General features: G+C 35.3%; 1 protein-coding gene, 1 non-coding gene and 1 pseudogene across 3 annotated transcripts in view; all 3 read right to left on the reverse strand.

The window, feature by feature from the left end:
- The window catches only part of LOC102882656 (charged multivesicular body protein 3), a 98846-nt gene that overhangs the window by 14507 nt on the left and 64286 nt on the right, over positions 1-20053 (reverse strand). For both annotated transcript variants that reach the window (XM_006917718.3, XM_006917716.3), the window contains one exon: positions 16590-16769. In XM_006917718.3, the coding sequence (XP_006917780.1) occupies positions 16590-16769 (180 nt within the window). The remainder of the gene's footprint in view (positions 1-16589; positions 16770-20053) is intronic.
- On the reverse strand, positions 8641-8747 carry LOC112484568. Its single transcript, XR_003048043.1, has one exon. It is a non-coding gene; the product is annotated as a U6 spliceosomal RNA (small nuclear RNA).
- On the reverse strand, positions 17042-17164 carry LOC112484557 (annotated as a pseudogene).

Genomic DNA, 20053 nt, shown 5'->3' on the forward strand with positions numbered 1-20053 from the left:
ATCATCCGCATATTGCATTGTGTTCACTACCCAGTCAAATCTCCTTCCCTAGCCATATATTTGACCTCTTTTACCCTTATCTACCTCCCACCTTTATCTCTAAACTGTTGTCTGTGTCCATGAATTTTGTCTTATTTGTTGCTTTCAGTTTTAATCCCACATATAAGTGAAATGTTTTTCAACTTTTTTTGTTTGCCTTATTTCACTTAGTATGATTATCTCAAGATCCATCAATGTTGTCGGAAATAGCAGTATTTCATCTTTCCTTATGGCTGAGTAATATTCCATTGTACACCTTTATCCAATCATCTATCGAAAGGCACTTCAGTTGTTTCCATGCCTTGGCTACTGTGAATAATGCGGCAGTAAACATCAGGGTGCAAAAATCTTTACAGATAAATGTTTTCAAATTTTTTAGACATTTTTTCTTTTGTTGCCCTTGCCTGAGGAGACAAAAGATATTGCTAAAACTGATGTCAAAGAGTTTACTGCCCATGTTTTCCTCTAGAAGTTTTATGGATTCAGGTCTTATGTTTAAGTCTTTAATCCATTTTCAGTTTATCTTTGTATATGGTATAAGAAAGTAGTCCAATTTCATAGTTCGCATGTATCTGTCTAATTTTCCCAACACCAGTTATCGAACAGTCTTTACCTCATTATATATTACCCCATTATATATTGCCTCCTTTGTCATAAATTATCTGACCATAAGTGAGCATTTATTTCTGAGCTCTCTATTCAATGTTTTAACACCATTACCATACTGTTTAGATTATTGTAGCTTTGTAGTATACTTTAAAATGAGGAGGTATAATACCTTCCATTATGTTCTCAAAATATCGTTGGCTATTCGGGGTATATTGTGGTTCCATATAAATTTTAGGATTAGTTGTTCTAGTTCTGAGAAGAATACCATCGATATTTTGATAAGGATTGCACTGAATCTGTATATTGCTTTAGGTAGTAAGGACATTTTAACAATATCAATCCTTCCAATCCATGAACATGATATATCCTTTCATTTACTTGCATCCCCTTCAACTTCTTTCTTCAATGTCTTACAGTTTCCAGAGTACAAGTCTTTTACCTCTTCAGTTAAATTTATTCCTAGGTTTTTAATTTTTTTTTGATGCAATTGTAAATTGGATTGTTTCCTTATTTTCTCCTTTTGCTTGTTACTGGTATATAGAAATGCCACGGGTTTCTGTATATTAATTTTGTATTCTGCAATTTTACTGAATTCATTTATTAGTTCTAATAGTTTTTTTTTCTTCTTTTTTTGGTGGAGTCTTTAAGGTTTTCTCTATGTATTGTAGTATCAGGTAATCAGCAAACAGTGAGAGTTTTACTTCTTCCTTTCTCATTCAAATGACTTTTTTTTTTTGGTCTGACTGCTGTGGTTAAGACTTCCAGTTCTATGTTAAATAGAAGTGGTGAGAGTGGGTATCCTTGTTTCTGATCTAGAGAAAAAGCTTTCAGCTTTTCACCATTGAGTATATTAGCTCTGGGTTTGTCATATATGGCCTTTATTATGTTGGGGTATATTCTCTCTACACTCACTTTATAGAGAGTTTTTATCATAAAAAGTTGAAACTTTATCAAGTGCTTTTTCTCTGTCTATAGAGATGATCATATGATTTTTTTAATCCTTCATTTTGTTGACATCATGTATTACATTAATTGACTTATGAATGTTCAACCATCCTTGCATCCCTGGGATGACTTCCAATTGATCACAGTGTATACTCCTTTAAATGTATTGTTGAATCCAGCTTGCTAAATTTTGTTGAGAATTTTTGCATCTAGTTCATCTAGCATATTGGCCTGTAATTTTCTTTTTTTGTAGTGTCTTCATCTGATTTAGGTATCAGTATAATACTGGTTTCATAGAGTTTGGAAGCATTCCTTCCTCTTACATTTTTTGAAATAGTTTAAGGATAGATATTCTTCTTTAAATATTTGGTAGCATTCACCTGTGAAACGATCTGGTCTTTCATTTATTGGGAGTTTTATGGTTACTGCTTCAATTTGATAACTAGTAATCAGTCTGTTTAGATTCATTATCTCTTCCTGGTTCAGGCTTGAAAGGTTATAAGCTTCTAGAAACTTACCCATTTCTTCTAGACTGTCAAATTTGTTGGCATAAAATTGTTCGTAGTGTTCTTTAATGATTCTTTGCATTTCTGTGGTGTAGTTTGTAACTTCTCTTTATGATTTTATTTATTGAGCTATCTTGATGAGTTTAGTTAAAGGTTTATCAATTTTATCATTTCAAAGAATAGGCTCTTAGCTTCACTGACTTTTCTAGTGTTTTTAAAATTTCTATTTCATTTATTTCCACTCTGATCTTATTTCCTTCCTTCTACTTACTTTGGGTTTTGTTTGTTCTTTTTCTAGTTCTTTTAGGTGTAACGTTAGATTATTTGGGATTTTTCTTGAGGTAGGCCTGCATAGCTATGAACTTCCCTGTTAGAAATGCTTTTACTGCATCGCATAAATTTTGAAAAGTTCCTTTCATTTACATTTGTCTCAAGGTAGTTTTTGATTGTATGATTTCCTCTTTGATCCATTGGTTATTTAGTAGCATGTTGTTTAATCTCCACGTATTTGAGTTATTTTCCAGGTTTCTTCCTGTAGTTGCTTTCTAATTTCATGCCATCGTGGTCAGAAAATAGGCTTGATATGACTTAAATCTTCTTGAATTTACTGAGGCTTGTTTTGTGGCCTAATATATGATCTATCCCGGAGGATGTTGCACGTGCACTTGAAAACCCTGTGTCTAAAGTTTTTGGATGACATGTTCTATAAATGTCTTAAAATTGATATGATATAATGTGACATTTAAGGCCATTATTTCCTTATTAATTTTTTGTCTGGAGGATCTATTCATTGATGTGAGTGGGGTATTAAAATCCTCTGCTATTATTGTATTACTATGAATTTCACCTTTTACGTCTATTAATATTGGTTTTATGTATCAAGGTGCTTCTATGTTGGATGTGTAGATATTTATGTCCTCTTCTTGGACTGACCCCTTTTTATAATTACGTAATGTCCTTCTTTGCTTTTTTTTATATTCTGTTTTAAAGTCTATTTTGTCTGATATGAGTATTGCTTACCCCAAGGTTTCTTGTTTTTATTTGCATGAAATATCTTTTCCCATCCCTTCACTTTCAGCCTGTTTGTTAGTCTTTCAATTTGAAGTGAGTCCTTGTAAGCAGCATATAAATGGATGCTGTTTTTAATTCATTCAGCCACCCTGTCTTTTTATTGGAGCATTCAGTCCATTTAAATTTAAAGCAATTATTGATAAACGTACTTATTGCCATTTTGTTAATTTAAAAAAAATTCTCCTGCTTCTTTCTTCTTGATCTCTTTCCTTGTGGTTTGTGGGTTTTCTTTAGTGTTTTGTTTGGGCTCCTTTGTTCTTTGTGCATCTTTAGTAGGTTTTTGGTTTGTGGTTACCATGAGGTTTATGTATATCATTCTCTATTTACAACAGTCTATTCTAAACTAACAGGCATTTAAGTTCAAATATATTCTAAAAGGACTACTTTTTACTCCCTACTTTATGCTTTGTTTTTGATGTCATATTTTAAATCTTTTTGTTTTGTGTATCTCCTAAGTATTTACGAATTTGAGCTGAGTTTGGTACTTTTGTCTTTTGACCTTCACAACAGCTTTTTAAATGTCTGATTTGCTTTATTTGTTAACTATTTGGCTTTACCTGTGAGATTTTTTCCTTTCTCATATTTTCTTAGTTTGGGTTATGGCCTTTCCCTTTCTGCTTAAAGAAGAACCTTCAACACTTTTTATAAAGCTAGTTTAATGGTGATGAACTCTTTTGTTTGCTTGTCTAGAAAACATTATCTCTCCTTCAATTCTGAATGAAAACCTTGGACGGTAAACTATTCTAGGCTGTAAGTTTTTTATTTCAGCACTTTAAAAGACATCTTGCCACTCCCTTATGGCCTGTAATGTTGCTTCTGAGAAATCAGCCAATAGCCTTATGGGGTTTCCTTCATTTGTAACTTGTTTTTTTCTTGTTGCCTTCAAAATTGTCTCTTTATCTTTAACTTTTGCCATTTTAGTTACAATATGTCTTGGTGTGGGTCTCTCTGGATTAATTTTGTTTGAACTCTGTGCTTCCTGGACCTGGATGTGTTTACTTTCCCAGGTTAGAAAAGTTTTCTGCCATTATTTCTTCAAATAAAGTTTCCATTCCTTCTTTTTATCCTCCTTCTGGGATTCCTGTAATGTGAATGTTTGTGCACTTGATGTTGTCCCAGAGATCCCTTATATTGTCCTCATTTTTAAAAATTTTTTTCTTTTGGCTGTTATGATTACTTAATTTCCAATAGCCTTTTTATCCAGGTCACAGATCCATCCTCCTTTATTAGTTAATCTGTTGTTGATTCCTGCTAATGTATTTTTCATTTCTGTTACTGTATTCTTCAGCTCTGCTTGGTTCATTATACTTCCTAACTCTTGTGGAGTTCTCCTTAAGTTCCTCCATTCCACTCTCACATTTGGTGAGCATCCTTATACCCATTTCTTTAACTTCTTTATCAGGAAAATTATTTATCCCCTTTCATCAGGGCTTTTTTCCTGGGGATTTGTTGTTGTTGTTCCTTTATTTGAGAGATATGCTTCTGTCTTTTCCTTTTGTTTGACTTTCTATGCTTGTTTATATGAATTAGACAAAATAAGTGGCTTTGCACTGAAGTGACCTCTGTGTAGGCTGTATGTGCTGGATGGTTTTGGCAGGCTGATCGGAACTGAGCCGGTGTCCAGGGTGCTGGCCTACCAAGCTGTAGTGGCTCTGGGATGGAAGGATAGGTATATGTAGTAATGCCGTTGATCTTGTCTGCTTCTTTTATTCGGAGCCAAAATGGGCTTGGGTGGTGTGGCAAACTTACAGGTAGGCCAGAGCACCTGGACAGAGCTCCTGCCTGCTCTACCAAGGTGGAGGGAGATGTAAATAGTAGCGCTCACCGGCACCCCCGACCCTGGGAATTCCAGCAGTTCCCAGAGAGTTTCTGCAGCATCCCAGCCTTCTCTATGTGGTCTCCATGTCTGTTGTACAGAAAGCAGTCTTTGTGGACAAGACCTCTGTGCAGGCAGTGTGTGCTGGGAAGTTTTGGCAAGGTGATGGAAGCTGGGCAGGGAGGCCAGGTACATGTGGTAAGACCCTGTTTATGCTGCTTGCTCCCTTTGTTCAGAGCTGAAGTGGGCTGTGGGCAATGTGGTTGGGAAAGTGCTGCAGCGATCTTGCAGGTTGGCCAAAGCACCCAGATACAGTTCCTACCCAACTTATCAATGTGGAGGGGGACATAAACAATAGCATTTGCCAGAATCTTCAATCCCAGAGAGTTCCTGCAGTTTCCCAGCCTTCTCTATTTGTTGTTTTTTCGTTTGTTGTTCAATCAGCACTCAGTTACTCTCTTGGGAGTAACTGCTCTCTCCGTATGTGTGTATTTCAGCGTGCTTGTGGGAGAGGGAGAATTCAGTATCCTCCTATGTTCCCACCATCTTGGACTTCTTCAGACATTGATTTTTAAAAGACTGAAAGTATGTTATATACTGGAAACTCAAAACAAAGAAGGTACATAATATAGAGAGAAAAATAAAACATGGACTAAAATGTATTTTCTATGTTCCACAAGGAAGAAAGCAGATGTGTTAGATAAAAAAAAAATTATTTTATAAAATAATAATTACCCCCTTCAATAGAATGAGAAGCCAAGCCATAATCTGGAAAAAGTATTTGCAAAAGACACATCTGATAAAAGTCTGTTATCCGAGATATACAAAGAACTCTTAAAACTTGACAATAAGAAAACAAATGATGGCATTAAAAAATGAGCAAAAGCTCTAGACAGACATCTCACCAAAGAAGATATACAGATGACAAAAAAGCATAAGACAAAAATGTTCAACATATGTCATTAAGGAATAGCAAATTAAAACAACGAGATATACTACACACCTATTAGAATGATCAAAATCCAAAATGCTGACAACGTCAAATGCTGGCAGGGGTGCAGCAATGGGAACTCTCCCAACGCTCTCGGAATACATAACGGTAGTCACTTTGGAAAACAGTTTGGCAGTTTCTTATAAAACTAGACATATTCTTACCATATAATCCAGTAGTTGTGCTCCTTGGTATTTATCCGAATAAGCTGAAATTTATGTCCATACAAACTTATGCGCATGGATGTCCATAGCAGCTTTATTCATAATTGCCAAGACCTGAGAGCAATCAAGATGTCCTTCAGTAGGTGAATGGATAAATTAAGTGTGATACATCTGGACAATGGAGTATTATTCAGTGCTAAAAACAAATGAGCTATCAAGACATGAAAAGACATGGAAGAACCTAAAGTGCATATTACAAAGTGAAAGAAGCCTAACTGAAAGGGCTGTATACTGCATGATTCTAACTATATAGTGGAAAAGGCACAACTATGAAGACAGTAAAAAGATCAGTGGTTGCCAGGGACTAGGAGGAGGGAGATTTTTAAGGCAATGAAACTATTAAGTATGATAACTATTACGATGGGTACGTACACATATAATCAAAAAATAAAACGTGCAGTACCAAGAGTGAACTCTAATGTAAACTATGAACTCTGGGTGATAAAATGTGCCGATGTAGGTTCATTCACTGTTAAAAACTTACCACTCAGGTGTGGGATGTTGATAGTGGAGGGAGATTGCATGTGTGGGGGCATGGGGTGTACAGAAACTCTGTATTTTTTTTTTTTTTGGCTCAAATTTTCTGTGAGCCTAAAACTGCTCTAAAAACTAAAGTTTACTTAAAATAAATAAATAAATAAATAAACTATATCCTGATGATGAAATCGACAGTAACAGGAGGGTTCCCTGGATTCAAAATGGCCACTTTACATGATGAGACTGAGACTAGAAGAATCTCACTGCAGCAACATCTGAGACATCAGGATTTCTCCACACAATCTACTAAAACCAACCTGTGAGAGAGTAGTTGGTTTTCCTCTTGCCTGGTTAGTTTAGTGAACACAGGGCAGACCAGAGGGATCTGGGTTGAACCCCAGCTCTGACACTTCCTGACTATGATTCAGGATATGTCACTTCAACAAGCTGAGTTGTTTTCCTTATATGTGAAGACTGAATGAGATCACATATGTGGAAGAGTTCTGTAAACTGTTGACACACAGATATATAAATAATTCAGCAGCACCAAACCCCTGGTTTTGCAAAAGCACTGATGTAAAGGCCCATATCCCATGCATACAAGACAACCAGCAGGGGCAGGCAATCTGAGAGAAAAAGTCATAATCCCACAGCTCTGCTATAATGTAAGCCACTGTGGTCAAGTTTTCTGTTATTTGCTGCTGAACATACTCTCTAATACAACAAAAGAGAGTAAAAATAATATCTATTCTATTTTATGATGTGTACAAACACTGATTCTAAAGTCTGAACAAAACCCCTAATCACAGAGTTGCTCTAACATTCTAATGAACACATGCGCTATTTAGCCCATTTCCCATCTGCCTCAAGAATACTCGCCAGTGGCGGCCCTTGCAGCTGCAGCGTTTACCCCCAAGATAACTTGCAGATTACAGTCCTATCCTTACCCCCAAAGTTTGCCATGAAATATCTTGCTTCAAAGTTTGCCATGAAATATCTTATTTTTGCTTTGCTCTAGTATATCGATAGTCTTTGGAAACAAATGATATCATTCTATTTATAGCATTCTGTTTTTAGTAGTGGTATTTCCATTTACAAAATATAGTAATTCTCAAATGCTGAAAATGTCAAATCCTAGAAAACGGAGCATTCCTACACGTAACATTACATTAACACTGGCAACAAGCTGCACTTTTTTTCTAAATGAGAAAAGGGTTAAAATACTAAAAATGTCATCAAATAGTTTGTACAAGCCCATTCAGACCAAAATAGAGTCATACTCAATAGGTATGGGAGGCTATTAAAATATAGTTAAAAAACAACTATACATATTATATACTAGAAAATGAGTGGCATTAGAGTAGTGATCATGTCCCACTCTATATTACTGATGTGCTGGCCACACAGATTGCTAACAATAAATACTTGTTAAATGAATTTTAAAAAGTCTATCTACAAAGAAAAAAAAAATATTTAGTGGAAGATATTCCCAAAGAGTATGTTAGTTTGAAATAGAAATTCCTATCTAAAATTTCCAAAAAACCAAACTATTATTCTATATTTAATAAAGATGGTAACTATGAATTGTATACTTAAAAATGGATAAAATGGAAAAATTTTTACTACGTATATTTCACAATAAAAAAGATTCTTCAAAATAAACAGATTAAAATTCTATGGAAAACGCTGAATTAGCATTATAAAAAATAGCTGACAATTAAAATAAAAAATTATACAGAGGAAATTATGAAATAAAACAAGCAGCCCTTCACGGCTACAGCTCCTTCTACTAAGCCTCCCTCCCCGGCCCACTCTGAGGCCCTTCTCCAGGTCCTCCACTGCTCTAAGGCCCCTCCAACTTCAGGGCCTGTACACATGTTCCTCCCTCCCTCAGTGTACAGTGCAGGGCCCCACTGACGGCTCTATACAGTGAGGACTTGATGGAGAGATTTCTTTTTTTAAAAAAATGTGGTATTCTTCATCAATTTGTATGTCATCCTTATGCAGGGGCCATGCTAATCTTCTAGGCACGGTTTCAATTTTAGTGTATGTGCTGCCGAAAAGAGTACTGGATCTCTTTTTATTTGGAAATGGACTCACAATTTTATTCTTGGTGCTTGGCATTGTGCCTGACACAGCTGAAACACAACTATTTGTCGAATAAACTAATGAATGAATAATAGGAAAAACTATCATATCAAATTGGGTTAAAAAATGTTAAAACTTATTAGTGTTTTAATAGCAAACAATATTGAGTTAGTTATAAAGACTCAAGTGCTCCTACAACTAATGACATGTTTAGTATTAGGTCAGAAATAGATTTTTCCTTTCTTGAATTGGCCATAAAAATTATAGAATGTTTCTTTATAGAAACAGAAAACAGTAACCAGTTTCATATGGCAAAAGGAGTGAGTGAGATTTCAACAAATAGCAACTATTTCTCCCAATATATTCAATTACAGACATAGAATGACTGCATACTAGTGACGAAAACAGACCTAAAGATCTAGGACACTAAAAATCAGAAATAAACATAATGAATTACTTTTAGCATTTCATTGTGGAGAGTTTCCAACATACACAAAACTAGAGAAGTATCATTTCCCCAAAGGGGAGATACAGACAGCAAATAATGTTCCTAACCATTAGCCATCAGAAATGCAAATTAAAACCACAATTATATAGCTCCACATATCCATCAGAATGGCTAAAATATAGTGACACTACCAAATGTGAGGATGCAGAAAACTTATGATAATTTAAAATGATGCTGCCATTCTAGACAACAGTTTGACTATTTCTTATATGCAACCATAAAACCCAGTAATTGTTCTACTAGGCATTTACCCCAGAAAAATGAAGACGTATGTTTATGTAAAAACCTGTACACTTTTATATCAGCTTTATTCATAATAGCTGATAACTGAAAACAACCCTGAAGTCCTACAACAAATTAATGATTAAACAAATTGTGTTACAGCCATATCACTGAATACTGCACAGCAATAAAAAAGGAATGAATTATTGATACATGCAAAAACCTGGGTTAATTTCCAGAGAATTATGCTAAGTGAAAAAAGCCAATCCCAAGAGGTTACATATTGTATGATTCCATTCCTATAACATTCTTGAAATGACAAAATTATAGAAATGGAGCAGAGATTAGATTAGTGGCTGCCAGAGGTTAAGGAGGGGTGGGGATGAGAGAGAAGTAGGTGTGGTCACAGAAGGGCAATGTGAGGGATCCTTGTAGCAATGAGAACATTCTGTAGCTTACCTGTTATCAATGCCAATATCCTGGTTGTGATATTGTACTAAAATTCTGCAAGATATTACCACTGGGAGAAAATGGATAAAGGGTACACAGAATCTCTCTGTATTATTTCTTACAACAGTAGGTATGCGAATCTATAATTATCTCAAAAACCTTAATTTGAAAAATCTTAGAAAAAGTAATATTATATTCCCATGCTTGCTAGAAAGAAGATATATACATAAAAATACAACTTCCACTATGAAATATTATTTCATAATAACAATAACCAAAGATAGAAACAAAGTAGCTAAATATAGACTTGGATCATAATCAATAGATGCAAAGATCAATGGAAATATTTTAAAAAGAATCTGATACCGACACGAAAGCAACAAAAACACAAAGCTTTCTACCTATCACAGGTTCTTCTTGGAATACTTTACATTAAAAACCAGAAAAGGAAGTTAAAATATCGAAAGCGGCATCAACAGCAAAATGCAGCTAGCTCCTTGGTAGCAAGGGCCCAGGGGAGCATAGCACTCGCAAAGTTGACTGCTTTTTAAAAGCCAACTTTGTAACATGGCAATTACAAACAGAATGAATAAAATTATAAGGAATACGAATCTTACAATGACATTTCACAATAACAAGTGAAAGCTCAGAGAAGAAAAGTGGTATTAAAAACATTCATGCCTCAAAAGTAAATATCTTTGAAGAGAACAGGATACTTCTTCCTTAAAACAATGTTTAAAAAGTTAAAAGATAAATGATATACAAGGAAATATCTAATATAATAAATAAAAAAGATAAAATTAAAAAAAGAAGATAATATAAACATTCTATAATATGGGGAACCCAAACCAAACAGCAAAAAAGCAATTAGTCATAAAGAATACTAGAACCATGCACATTTGGGAAACTTTTGAAATTTGAAGTCAAGTTTATTTATAATGCTACAACTTGAAAAAATAATCTGAAGCAGTTTATTAAAAAGACATATATAGCGGGTATAAGAAAATACAAAAGCTCAAAGGGGTGAGTTGAATCCATAACTGCAGGTCCAAGTTTCTCAACACTGGCATGATTTCTCAACACTGGCATGATTTCTCAACAATGGCATGATTTCTCAACAATGCTTTGTCACAGGTGGCTGTTTTATGCAATCAGGATGTTTAGCAGCAGCCCTGGCTTTGACCTGCTAGATACCAATAACAACATCCCTCCTTCTCCAGTTCTGACAATCAAAAATGTCTCCAAACCTGCCAAATGTCCTCTGAAGGGCAAAACTGCTGCCTGTTGCGAATCACTGACCTAAGCTAGAAGAGTTGCTGCAACTGGGATTAGCTTGCATAACTTTTAAGTTAAAAATACTAAAAGTTATGAAAAATGTGTTTTGATTGAAAAAATCGGTTTCAATTTTACAAATGTTATGTTTCACTTCAAAAATCTATACTTCACAAAGTCACTTTCAAGTACTCCAATTAAAGTACACAGAAACAAAACAAAGAAACAAGGCCAAGGAAGGAAATTCCAACGGGTACTGTGGGAGAGGTACCAGCCTAGCCTGACCTTCCCTTTACTGCCTCTGTTGTCCCTACAGACACACACACTCTCTCTGCCCCAACAATCCAAGGGCTTAGAGGTCCTGTTCAGTCCCTGTTGCTAGGACCCCACCATGGTTTGGCAAAGTAGACCTGCCCCACCTTTTCTTTTTTGTTATTGTGACAATGCATGCATAACATAAAATTTACTGTTTTAACCAGTTTTATATGTAAGTTCAGTGGCATTAAAAATGTTCACATTGTTGTGCATCCATCCCCACAACTTTTTCATCTTCTCAAACTGAAATTCCGAACCATTAACTTTTGATTTCCTATTCCCCTCTCCCTCCAACCCTGATTCTATTTCCTATCTGTATAAATTTGACTATTTTAGGTATCTCAGAGTAGTGGATCATATAGTAGCTGTCCTTTGTGACAGGTGTATTTCATTTAGCATAATGCCTTCAAGGTCCATCCATGTTGTAACATGTCAGAATTTTCTTCCTTTTTAAGGCTGAATAATATTCCACTGTGTGTGCATACCACATTTTCTTTATCTATTCATCCTTCAGTGGATGCTTGGGTTGCCTTTATCTTTTGCCAATTGTGAATACCGCTATGAACATGAATGCATAAATATCTGTTTAAATCCCTGCTTTCAATTTTTCTGAATACATTCCAAGAAGTAGAATTAATGGATCATATGGTAATTCTATTTCCTGGCCCACCTATGAATCTCTCTTTTAACTTTCTCCCCTCAATCAAAACATAATCATCATCTGTCTTATTCTGTGAAAAGCTGCTGTCAGAAAGCTGTCACTTGGAAAGCATCTAATCATGACAATGTATTAATAGTTGACAAGGCTTAATATATTACCCCTGTAAGGGACATCTGTATTTTAATAGAGGAACATCTTAAGAAAAAGGAGTGACTTCATCCAATGGTGGCTTTTCAAAGCAGCAACAGGCTCGGGGGTGGGATGAGGCATATCCAAAGCACGACCTCCCTGGAACTCTCAATACACTATTTCCAGTTTTCCCTTTTCTCACTCCCAAAATGTAGACTCCTCCCTCTTGCCTGTCCCAGGTTCTATCCTATTTTCTGCTGTATTTAATCTGCTAACAAGCAACAGCCTACTATAGACCCTCTCAACAATCCTCCCAGGTGATTCCTCTCACCAGGTGGTGTACTTGGTGCTGGGGAAGTCCCAAATAGAATCTCCTTTCTCTCTTAGGCCTGTTTCTCTCCCTAGGTTTCAAGTGTCTTTCAATGACTCTGCAGTCTTTCCATATTCAAGGGTTTGGAGCATTTCAGACTTGTTTATACCTTTATCAAGTCCCACTTACTCTGCATCCAGAACAGCTCTTCCTAGTGTCCTCTTTTCCACTCTACTCCATTAGACTAATATATTCAGGCCCTGCCCATTACCTCCCAGGTCCCACTGCACTCTATCTTACTGCATCAGTCCATTCCTCCACCTGCAGTCTGCACTTAACAGTGTGCCAAGGCTCTCCACTGCCTACAGAATGAAATTATAATTCCTCATCTTAACTCTCAAAACTGTGACTCCAAATCACTTTTCTAGCTTTACCTCCTACTGCTCCCCTTAATGCACTCTTGTCAAACTGAATCAAGTGCTGTGGCTGAACACAGCCTGAAATACTTCACCTGTGCCTTTGTGCACCCTAGTTCCTCTACTGAGATGCCTCCACAATTCTCCCCAAAACACTTTTCCTCTGAACACCCACTGCACTTTATCTGTACCATTGCCACAGCACATCTCAATTTTAAGCTGTCTCTAAGAACCTTTGCTTTTAACAGCTATAAAAACTGTCTTCTTCACCACTGTGCTCATCCTTTCTGGCCATCATCCTGAGGGTTGGGGTACCTTTGCTCCCTGGTACCCTTGCTCCAGGTACCCCAACTCCCCAGACTTTCGTTCAGTGTTTGGAATGCAGTTCTTTTTGGCCTCATGGTTGTTACACGTGCTGAACTACTGGCTGGAACATCCCCTCAACACATACTTAATTGCTCATCCTCCTTCAGAGTTCATCAGTGCCTATAAAGAGCCATCCTTGATGCATTTCCCTTTTATAGCCTCCTACTGCTTACCACAGTTTGTATTTGTAAAAATACATTTATTTGATTATTAAATTTATTACTTATTTTGTTTTTATTTTTATTAAACTTATCTAATTATTTGCTTTTCACCCCATACCTAGAGGGCAATGACTGTGCCTGTACTGTTCACTATTTTATTTCCAGTGCCCAGCAATGTTATGGCATATAATAGGAGCTAAAAGAAATGTAGTTTCCAAATGTATTAACATTTTGCTTTTTGTAGCTTAATCTCCAGAGGAGACTGGAGAAGCTCTCCTGAAGCCTACATTTAATCCAGAATCAATAAGCATTTGAAGGCATGAAGTTAGGTGAGGTGACCCAGGAGGAGAGAGTGAAGATGGAAAGATCTAGAGGATCTAGAACCGAGAGCCTCAGAGCACTTAAAGATCATACAGCAGATGTTTTGTTTTCAGTTGTGATAAAACCACAAAATAATATATATTTGAAATAACAATATATTGGATAATAGGCTCTTATGTGCAGTACAAAAGAGAGGTTTTGTTATGTTTACTACTGAAAGTACATGCTATGGGAAAAGAGATTTTTTCACGTAGCTTATTTGTTAGCTATAATTGCTTGAAAAGATTTTTTTGGAATTGGTACACATAAAGAAAAGAGGAACAGAAAAGAATGATCAAGTTCACTAATTCCCACAGAAATGTTAAAATAAGATAACACTCTTCAAAACTAAGTGTGACAATATCAAGGGTTGCTCAAAAGGTATGGAAAAAGAATTCTCATATGCTGCTGGTGGAAATATAAATTAGTAACACCTCTTTGGACAGCAATATTGCAATTTGAGAACAATTTAAATCCAACTATTCCACTTCTGAGTATATAACTTTCCTAAATAAACCATTACACATGGGCAAGAATGTAAAGATATACACAGCAGCACTGTTAGTAATAGCAAAAACTGAAAACAGCCTACATGTCCATCAATAGGGGAAGAGAAAAGTAAAATGTGATTTATCCATGTGATGGAATACCATCCAGTAGTTAATATGTATTAGTCATTATATTTCAAAATATACAATAATTAATGAAAAAAGATACAGAACATATGTACAATACCATTTATACAAATTTTAAGATTCATGATAGTGGTTTCCTCTGGGGAGGTTTAGAAGAAAGCATATTAAAGGAGCTTCAAGTTTAGTAATCATGTTTTAAATCTTTTATAATATAAAAACTGAGGAAAATATAACAAAATGTCAAAATGTATTGGTTCTGGGTGATAAGTACATAGCATTATCCTGTGTATTATCCTGTGTATTTTCATATTTGCAATTGAGGAAAAAAGTCTGTGCATACAATGTTTTATTCATGGGGTGGGGGGGGCGGGGAAGGCAGAATAAGCAATATGTTTTCTGATACTGATTCAGGAAAGAAACAGTGAAAAATTTTTAAATAAGCTTATCATGGTCATCTGAACATGAATCTTTTCAGCATGTTGTATAAAAAATAGAGAATAAACATAAAATTTTCAAAGTTGGCTAAAAAGGGCAAGAGTATTTACTTGAACTTTCGAAATGACAAATAAGATTAAACTATTTCTTCATGGTACTGAACACTTGGCTTGTTCAAAAGGCATATATCTAGGTGGTATATCCAGTATTTAAAGAGCCTAAATATATTACTTTAGGGCGGAAATAAGAGTTTATAAAAGTTAAGATGAGGTATGAATGGTCTGTCAGTCTTATTTTTTTACTCTTTCCAAAAAACTATGATTATTTTCTTTGGTATCTGGAGGCAGAACCTGATGATATACTTATTATTACGCATATTTAAAAACCACATCAAAGTAAAAAACTGAACATAAAGAAATACTTTCAAAGCCAAATACAACCAAATGATAGAGTAGATAGTAATTTGGCACCAGCCTCTAAGGTAAAATATTCAGTCGTCTTTTAACTTTCAAGTGAGATATACTCATCAATGTAGTTATCTCATAGAAAGGGTTGAAAATATTTTTTAGTGAAAAAATTCTCTGTAATTTCTGAGTCTATACTCAGTCTAAAATTCTGACAGTCACTTGCTGCCATTCTCGACAACTATAATTCTGAATTAGAACTTCTTCATTTACCAGAAATAAAGAAAGAAAATAAACCAACTGGATATAAAATTTAACCTATGATCCAAGCTGTCACTGACTTGGAAACAGACACCTGTGAAAGAGCACAAACGGCAGTATATTGGGCACTGAAAAGAAACTAAATTATATTTATTTTTAGTTTAAAAAATAAATTGGTAGTTCACATGTGGTTGAATACTCACTATACAGACTGCAGATTTCTAAGATGTGAGGAAGCATTAGGTAGAGAGCCAGAGATAAGGCAAAAAAGGATGTGTGTGAAAGCCAAGGCCAAACTTAGACCATTTAAAAATTTTGCCTAGGGAGGTTCTGGGGCTAGGCCAGAGCAAACTCTCTTCTTCATCCTTCCTCTAACACAGGGGCCCCCAACTCCTGGGCTATGGACTGGTACTGGTCTGTGGCCTGTTAGGAACCAGGCCACACAGCAGGAGGGGAGCGGCAGGCTCTCAGGGAATCTTCACCTGTATTTGCAGCTGCTCTCCAGCGCTAGCATCACCGCCTCAGCTCCATCTCAGATCATCAGGCATTAGATTCTTATAGTCTCTGGTGCCAAAGTCCCTGGGGACGCTGCTCTAACACAAAGGCCCACATTTCACTCCTATGACTCAACTCTCAGGTCACTATAACACTATTCACGTGAGGAAATATGTTCTAACTTTTAAACAAAGCAGATTTATATGTAGATTTTACCGTTACTTCAACAACATTGGCTTAAGAAAATAAATAATAAAATAATGACATTAATATTTTGCATTTTATAACACACTCCAACTAAGGCAATGATGAAAAATAAAACAGGAGCTAAGATTGTTCTTGCTATTCATGCAAACCAGTACTGATAACAGTAGCAAGAACATCAGCATTAATGAGGTGGCTGTGAGATAATGGTCATCTTACCCAGCTGGTTTTTCATTCCCATGAGCACAGAGTTCATGTGAGCTTTGGATGCATAGAGCTTGCTCACAGCCTTCTTTGATCTGATCACTTCCTTGGCCAGAACCACGCAGACATCCTTCTGACCCTTCTTGGCAGCATCTTTCACAGATCGTTTTACTTTTTCTTCTTCTCTTTGAATATCTAAATTTAAAGCATAACAGAAGACACCAAAATATTAAAGGTAAGCCAGATTTATTGGTACTCAAATCTGTTCTTATTGTTATCCAAATGTGTCTATTAAATAGGAAAACAGGAGGATATAAATGAAATGAAAATAATTAATGGGGTAGGTATTTGTCATTTCCAGATACAACATAGAAGTAATTTAAGAGTGAAAAGTAAATCTTATTATACTAAGACAAAATTTCAAAACTGCTTTAGTGAGCCCATTCTTTTTCTTTTTTTTTTTTTATAGCCTACCGCACCTGGTATTCATTCCTAGGTGGTCTCCCATCCAAGTACTAACCAGGCCCAATCCTGCTTAGCTTCCAAGATCAGACGAGATCAGGCACGTTCAGAGTTGCATGGCCGTAGACAGAGCCCATTCTAGTATTTGTTGATATTAGTACTAAGAAACTTTAAAAAGTCTGTAAATGCATTCCAGAGCTTGCTCTAATAATGAATAAGTAATACTGCCACAATTATGGGAGTACGATCTCTGTAGTCATTAATGATTTATAAAAATCTACAATAAGGAAAACTTGAACATATTAAAAGTATCATAACAGCATCAACTAGAGGTAAGATATGTTTATATTACGTGTTATGAACAGTCAAGATTATTTTTATTGTGGTAAAACACATATAACCATTTTTAAGTACACAGTTCAGTGGTATTAAGTACATTCGTACTGCTGTGAACCACCACCACCATCTCCAGAACTCTTGACAGCTTTCAAAACTGAAACTCAAACCCACTAAACCATAACTCCCCACTCCCTCTTCCCAATAGCCCCTGGTGACCACTTTTTGTTTTTATGAATTTGGCTACTTTAGATACCTTATATAAGTGGAATTATACAGTATTTGTGTGTGTGACTAGCTTATTTCACTTGGCATAATGTCCTCAATGTTCATCCAGCATGTATCAAAAGTTCCTTCCTTCTTAAGGCTGAATAATATTCCACTGCATGTATATACCAAATGTTGTTTATCTATTCATCCATCAATAAATACTTGCACTGCTTTCAAACTTTAGCAACTGTGAATATGCTGTTATGAACTTGAGTATACAAATATCTCAAGACTCTGCTTTCAAATCTTTTGTGTATATGGTCACATTACCATACACTGGGTGCCTTAAACAACATAAATTTATTTCTCACAGTTCTAGAGGCTTGGAAATCAAAGATCAAGGTGCCAACAACCAATCTGGTTCCTGGTGAGAACCCGCTGTCTGGTTTGCAAATGGATGGCTTCTTGCTGTACACTCACATGGCTGAGAGAGAGATCACCTCTCGAGTCTCTACTTGTAAGGCCATTAATCACATTAATGAGGGCTACACCCTCATGACCTAATTACCTCCTAAAGGTCTCACCTCCAAATACTATCACATTGGGACTGGGGTTTCAACAAATGAAATTTGGGGACACACAAACATTCAATCCATAGCATTCTATCTCTACTTCCTCCCCCAATTTATATCCTCACATGAAAAATGCATTCGCTTCATCAAATAGCCCTTCTCTTTAATTTTTTTGAAAAGTCTGAGAATTGATACTAGTTCTTTAAATGTTTGATAGAAATTAGCAGTAAATACATCGGGACTAGGGCTTTTCTTTGTCAGGAGATTTTTCTTTACCGTTAGTATTTATTTAAAATGGAAATGTATCAACGTTAATTATTAAACTTTGCATAATTTAATGCCACACTTATGTTCATTTTTAAGAATTCATATATTTTACAATGCATTTTCTATAAAATCAAATTCAAAATTTTATTTTTATACACAGAAGAGGCCAATGTACCTAACATATTTTTATTAACCTCTTGAACAAGTTGATATTTTGCTTTTAGAAAAAATATTGAGTCATTTTCAATTGTTTTAAACTTAATACATCAAATCCAAAATAAGAATACTATACACATAAGTATCTTAACATTTTTAAAAAAAATTCAAATCCTCTGAATGAAGAAAGTAATCTTATCAGTTCCCTATTAAAGTAAAAAATTCACCCTTTGCTCATTAACATGAATTGGTCTTGTAACAAATGACAATGCAAAAATTTTATACAGTTCATATTTAAAAATACGTTTTTTGAGTTGCTTTATATTGAAGAATAAAGAGTTGATTTTATAAAGAACTATAAAGGACTAACAGTCCACCTCCTGATATGCAAAAACAGAGAAAAAGCATAATTTAAAATCCAGAAATTCATGTTTATAGACTATAAAAAATGAAAACGATTTTATAACAATGGCCAAGGAAATGGTGAATGAGCAGTTCTAGTTAACAGCTCATTATTCAAGAGATTTAAAATTACCCTATACACTGAGGAACGCTGCCATTGTTCTTATAAACCACACGAGTTTGGACTTAGGGATTTTTAATTGGTAAGTACAATAGTTCAGAGAGAATTATTGGTCTTGATTTTAAAGAATGAAAAAAGTTACCTGTAAATTATTACTATAATATAAAATAAATTAACATGCAGAGAGCATCATTTGTTTGCTAAGATTGTTTTCTATTTTAATTTTGATTTATTGTCCGACGTGAGAGATCACTTTATCTGAAGATAACCTTTTCTGCGTTTTTAGGGCACTTCTAAAATCTTGCTTTGGAGAAAGGAAACTTTGCCTTTTTAACTATTGAAAGAGTGACGTTTTACAAATGATATTCCTAGGTCTGGCCTCATGAACCTTCTAAATCAGAATCTGTGAGTATGATCCAAAAAATCTGAAAATTTTAGTAATTTCTTCAGCTAATTCTTGTTTATATCCCACATATAAGTGATATCATGGGATTTTCAACTTTTTCTGTCTGGCTCATTTCGCTTAGCATGATTATCTTGAGGTCCATCCATGTTGTTGCAAATGGCAGTATCTCATCTCTTCTTATGGCTGAGTAATATTCCATTGTATATATGTGCCACAGCTTCTTTAGCCAATCATCTATCGTAGGACACATCCTGGCCATTGTGAATAATACTGCTATGAACACTGGTGTGCAAATATCTTTTCAGATGAGTTTTCAGTCTTTGGGGGAAATATCAAGCAGAGGGATTGCTGGATCATATGGTAGATCAATTCTTAGTTTTTGAGGAACCTACATACTGTTTTCCATAGTGGCTATACCAATTTGCAATTCCACTAGCAGTGTAAGAGGACTCCTTTTTCTGTCAGTAGATTTTTGATTACTGATTCAATCACCAGACTAGCTCAGATTTTCTATTCATGTTTCAATCTTTATAGATTTTGTATTTCT

Source organism: Pteropus alecto, unplaced genomic scaffold, assembly GCF_000325575.1.
Source record: "Pteropus alecto unplaced genomic scaffold, ASM32557v1 scaffold117, whole genome shotgun sequence".
Taxonomy (NCBI): Eukaryota; Metazoa; Chordata; class Mammalia; order Chiroptera; family Pteropodidae; genus Pteropus; species Pteropus alecto.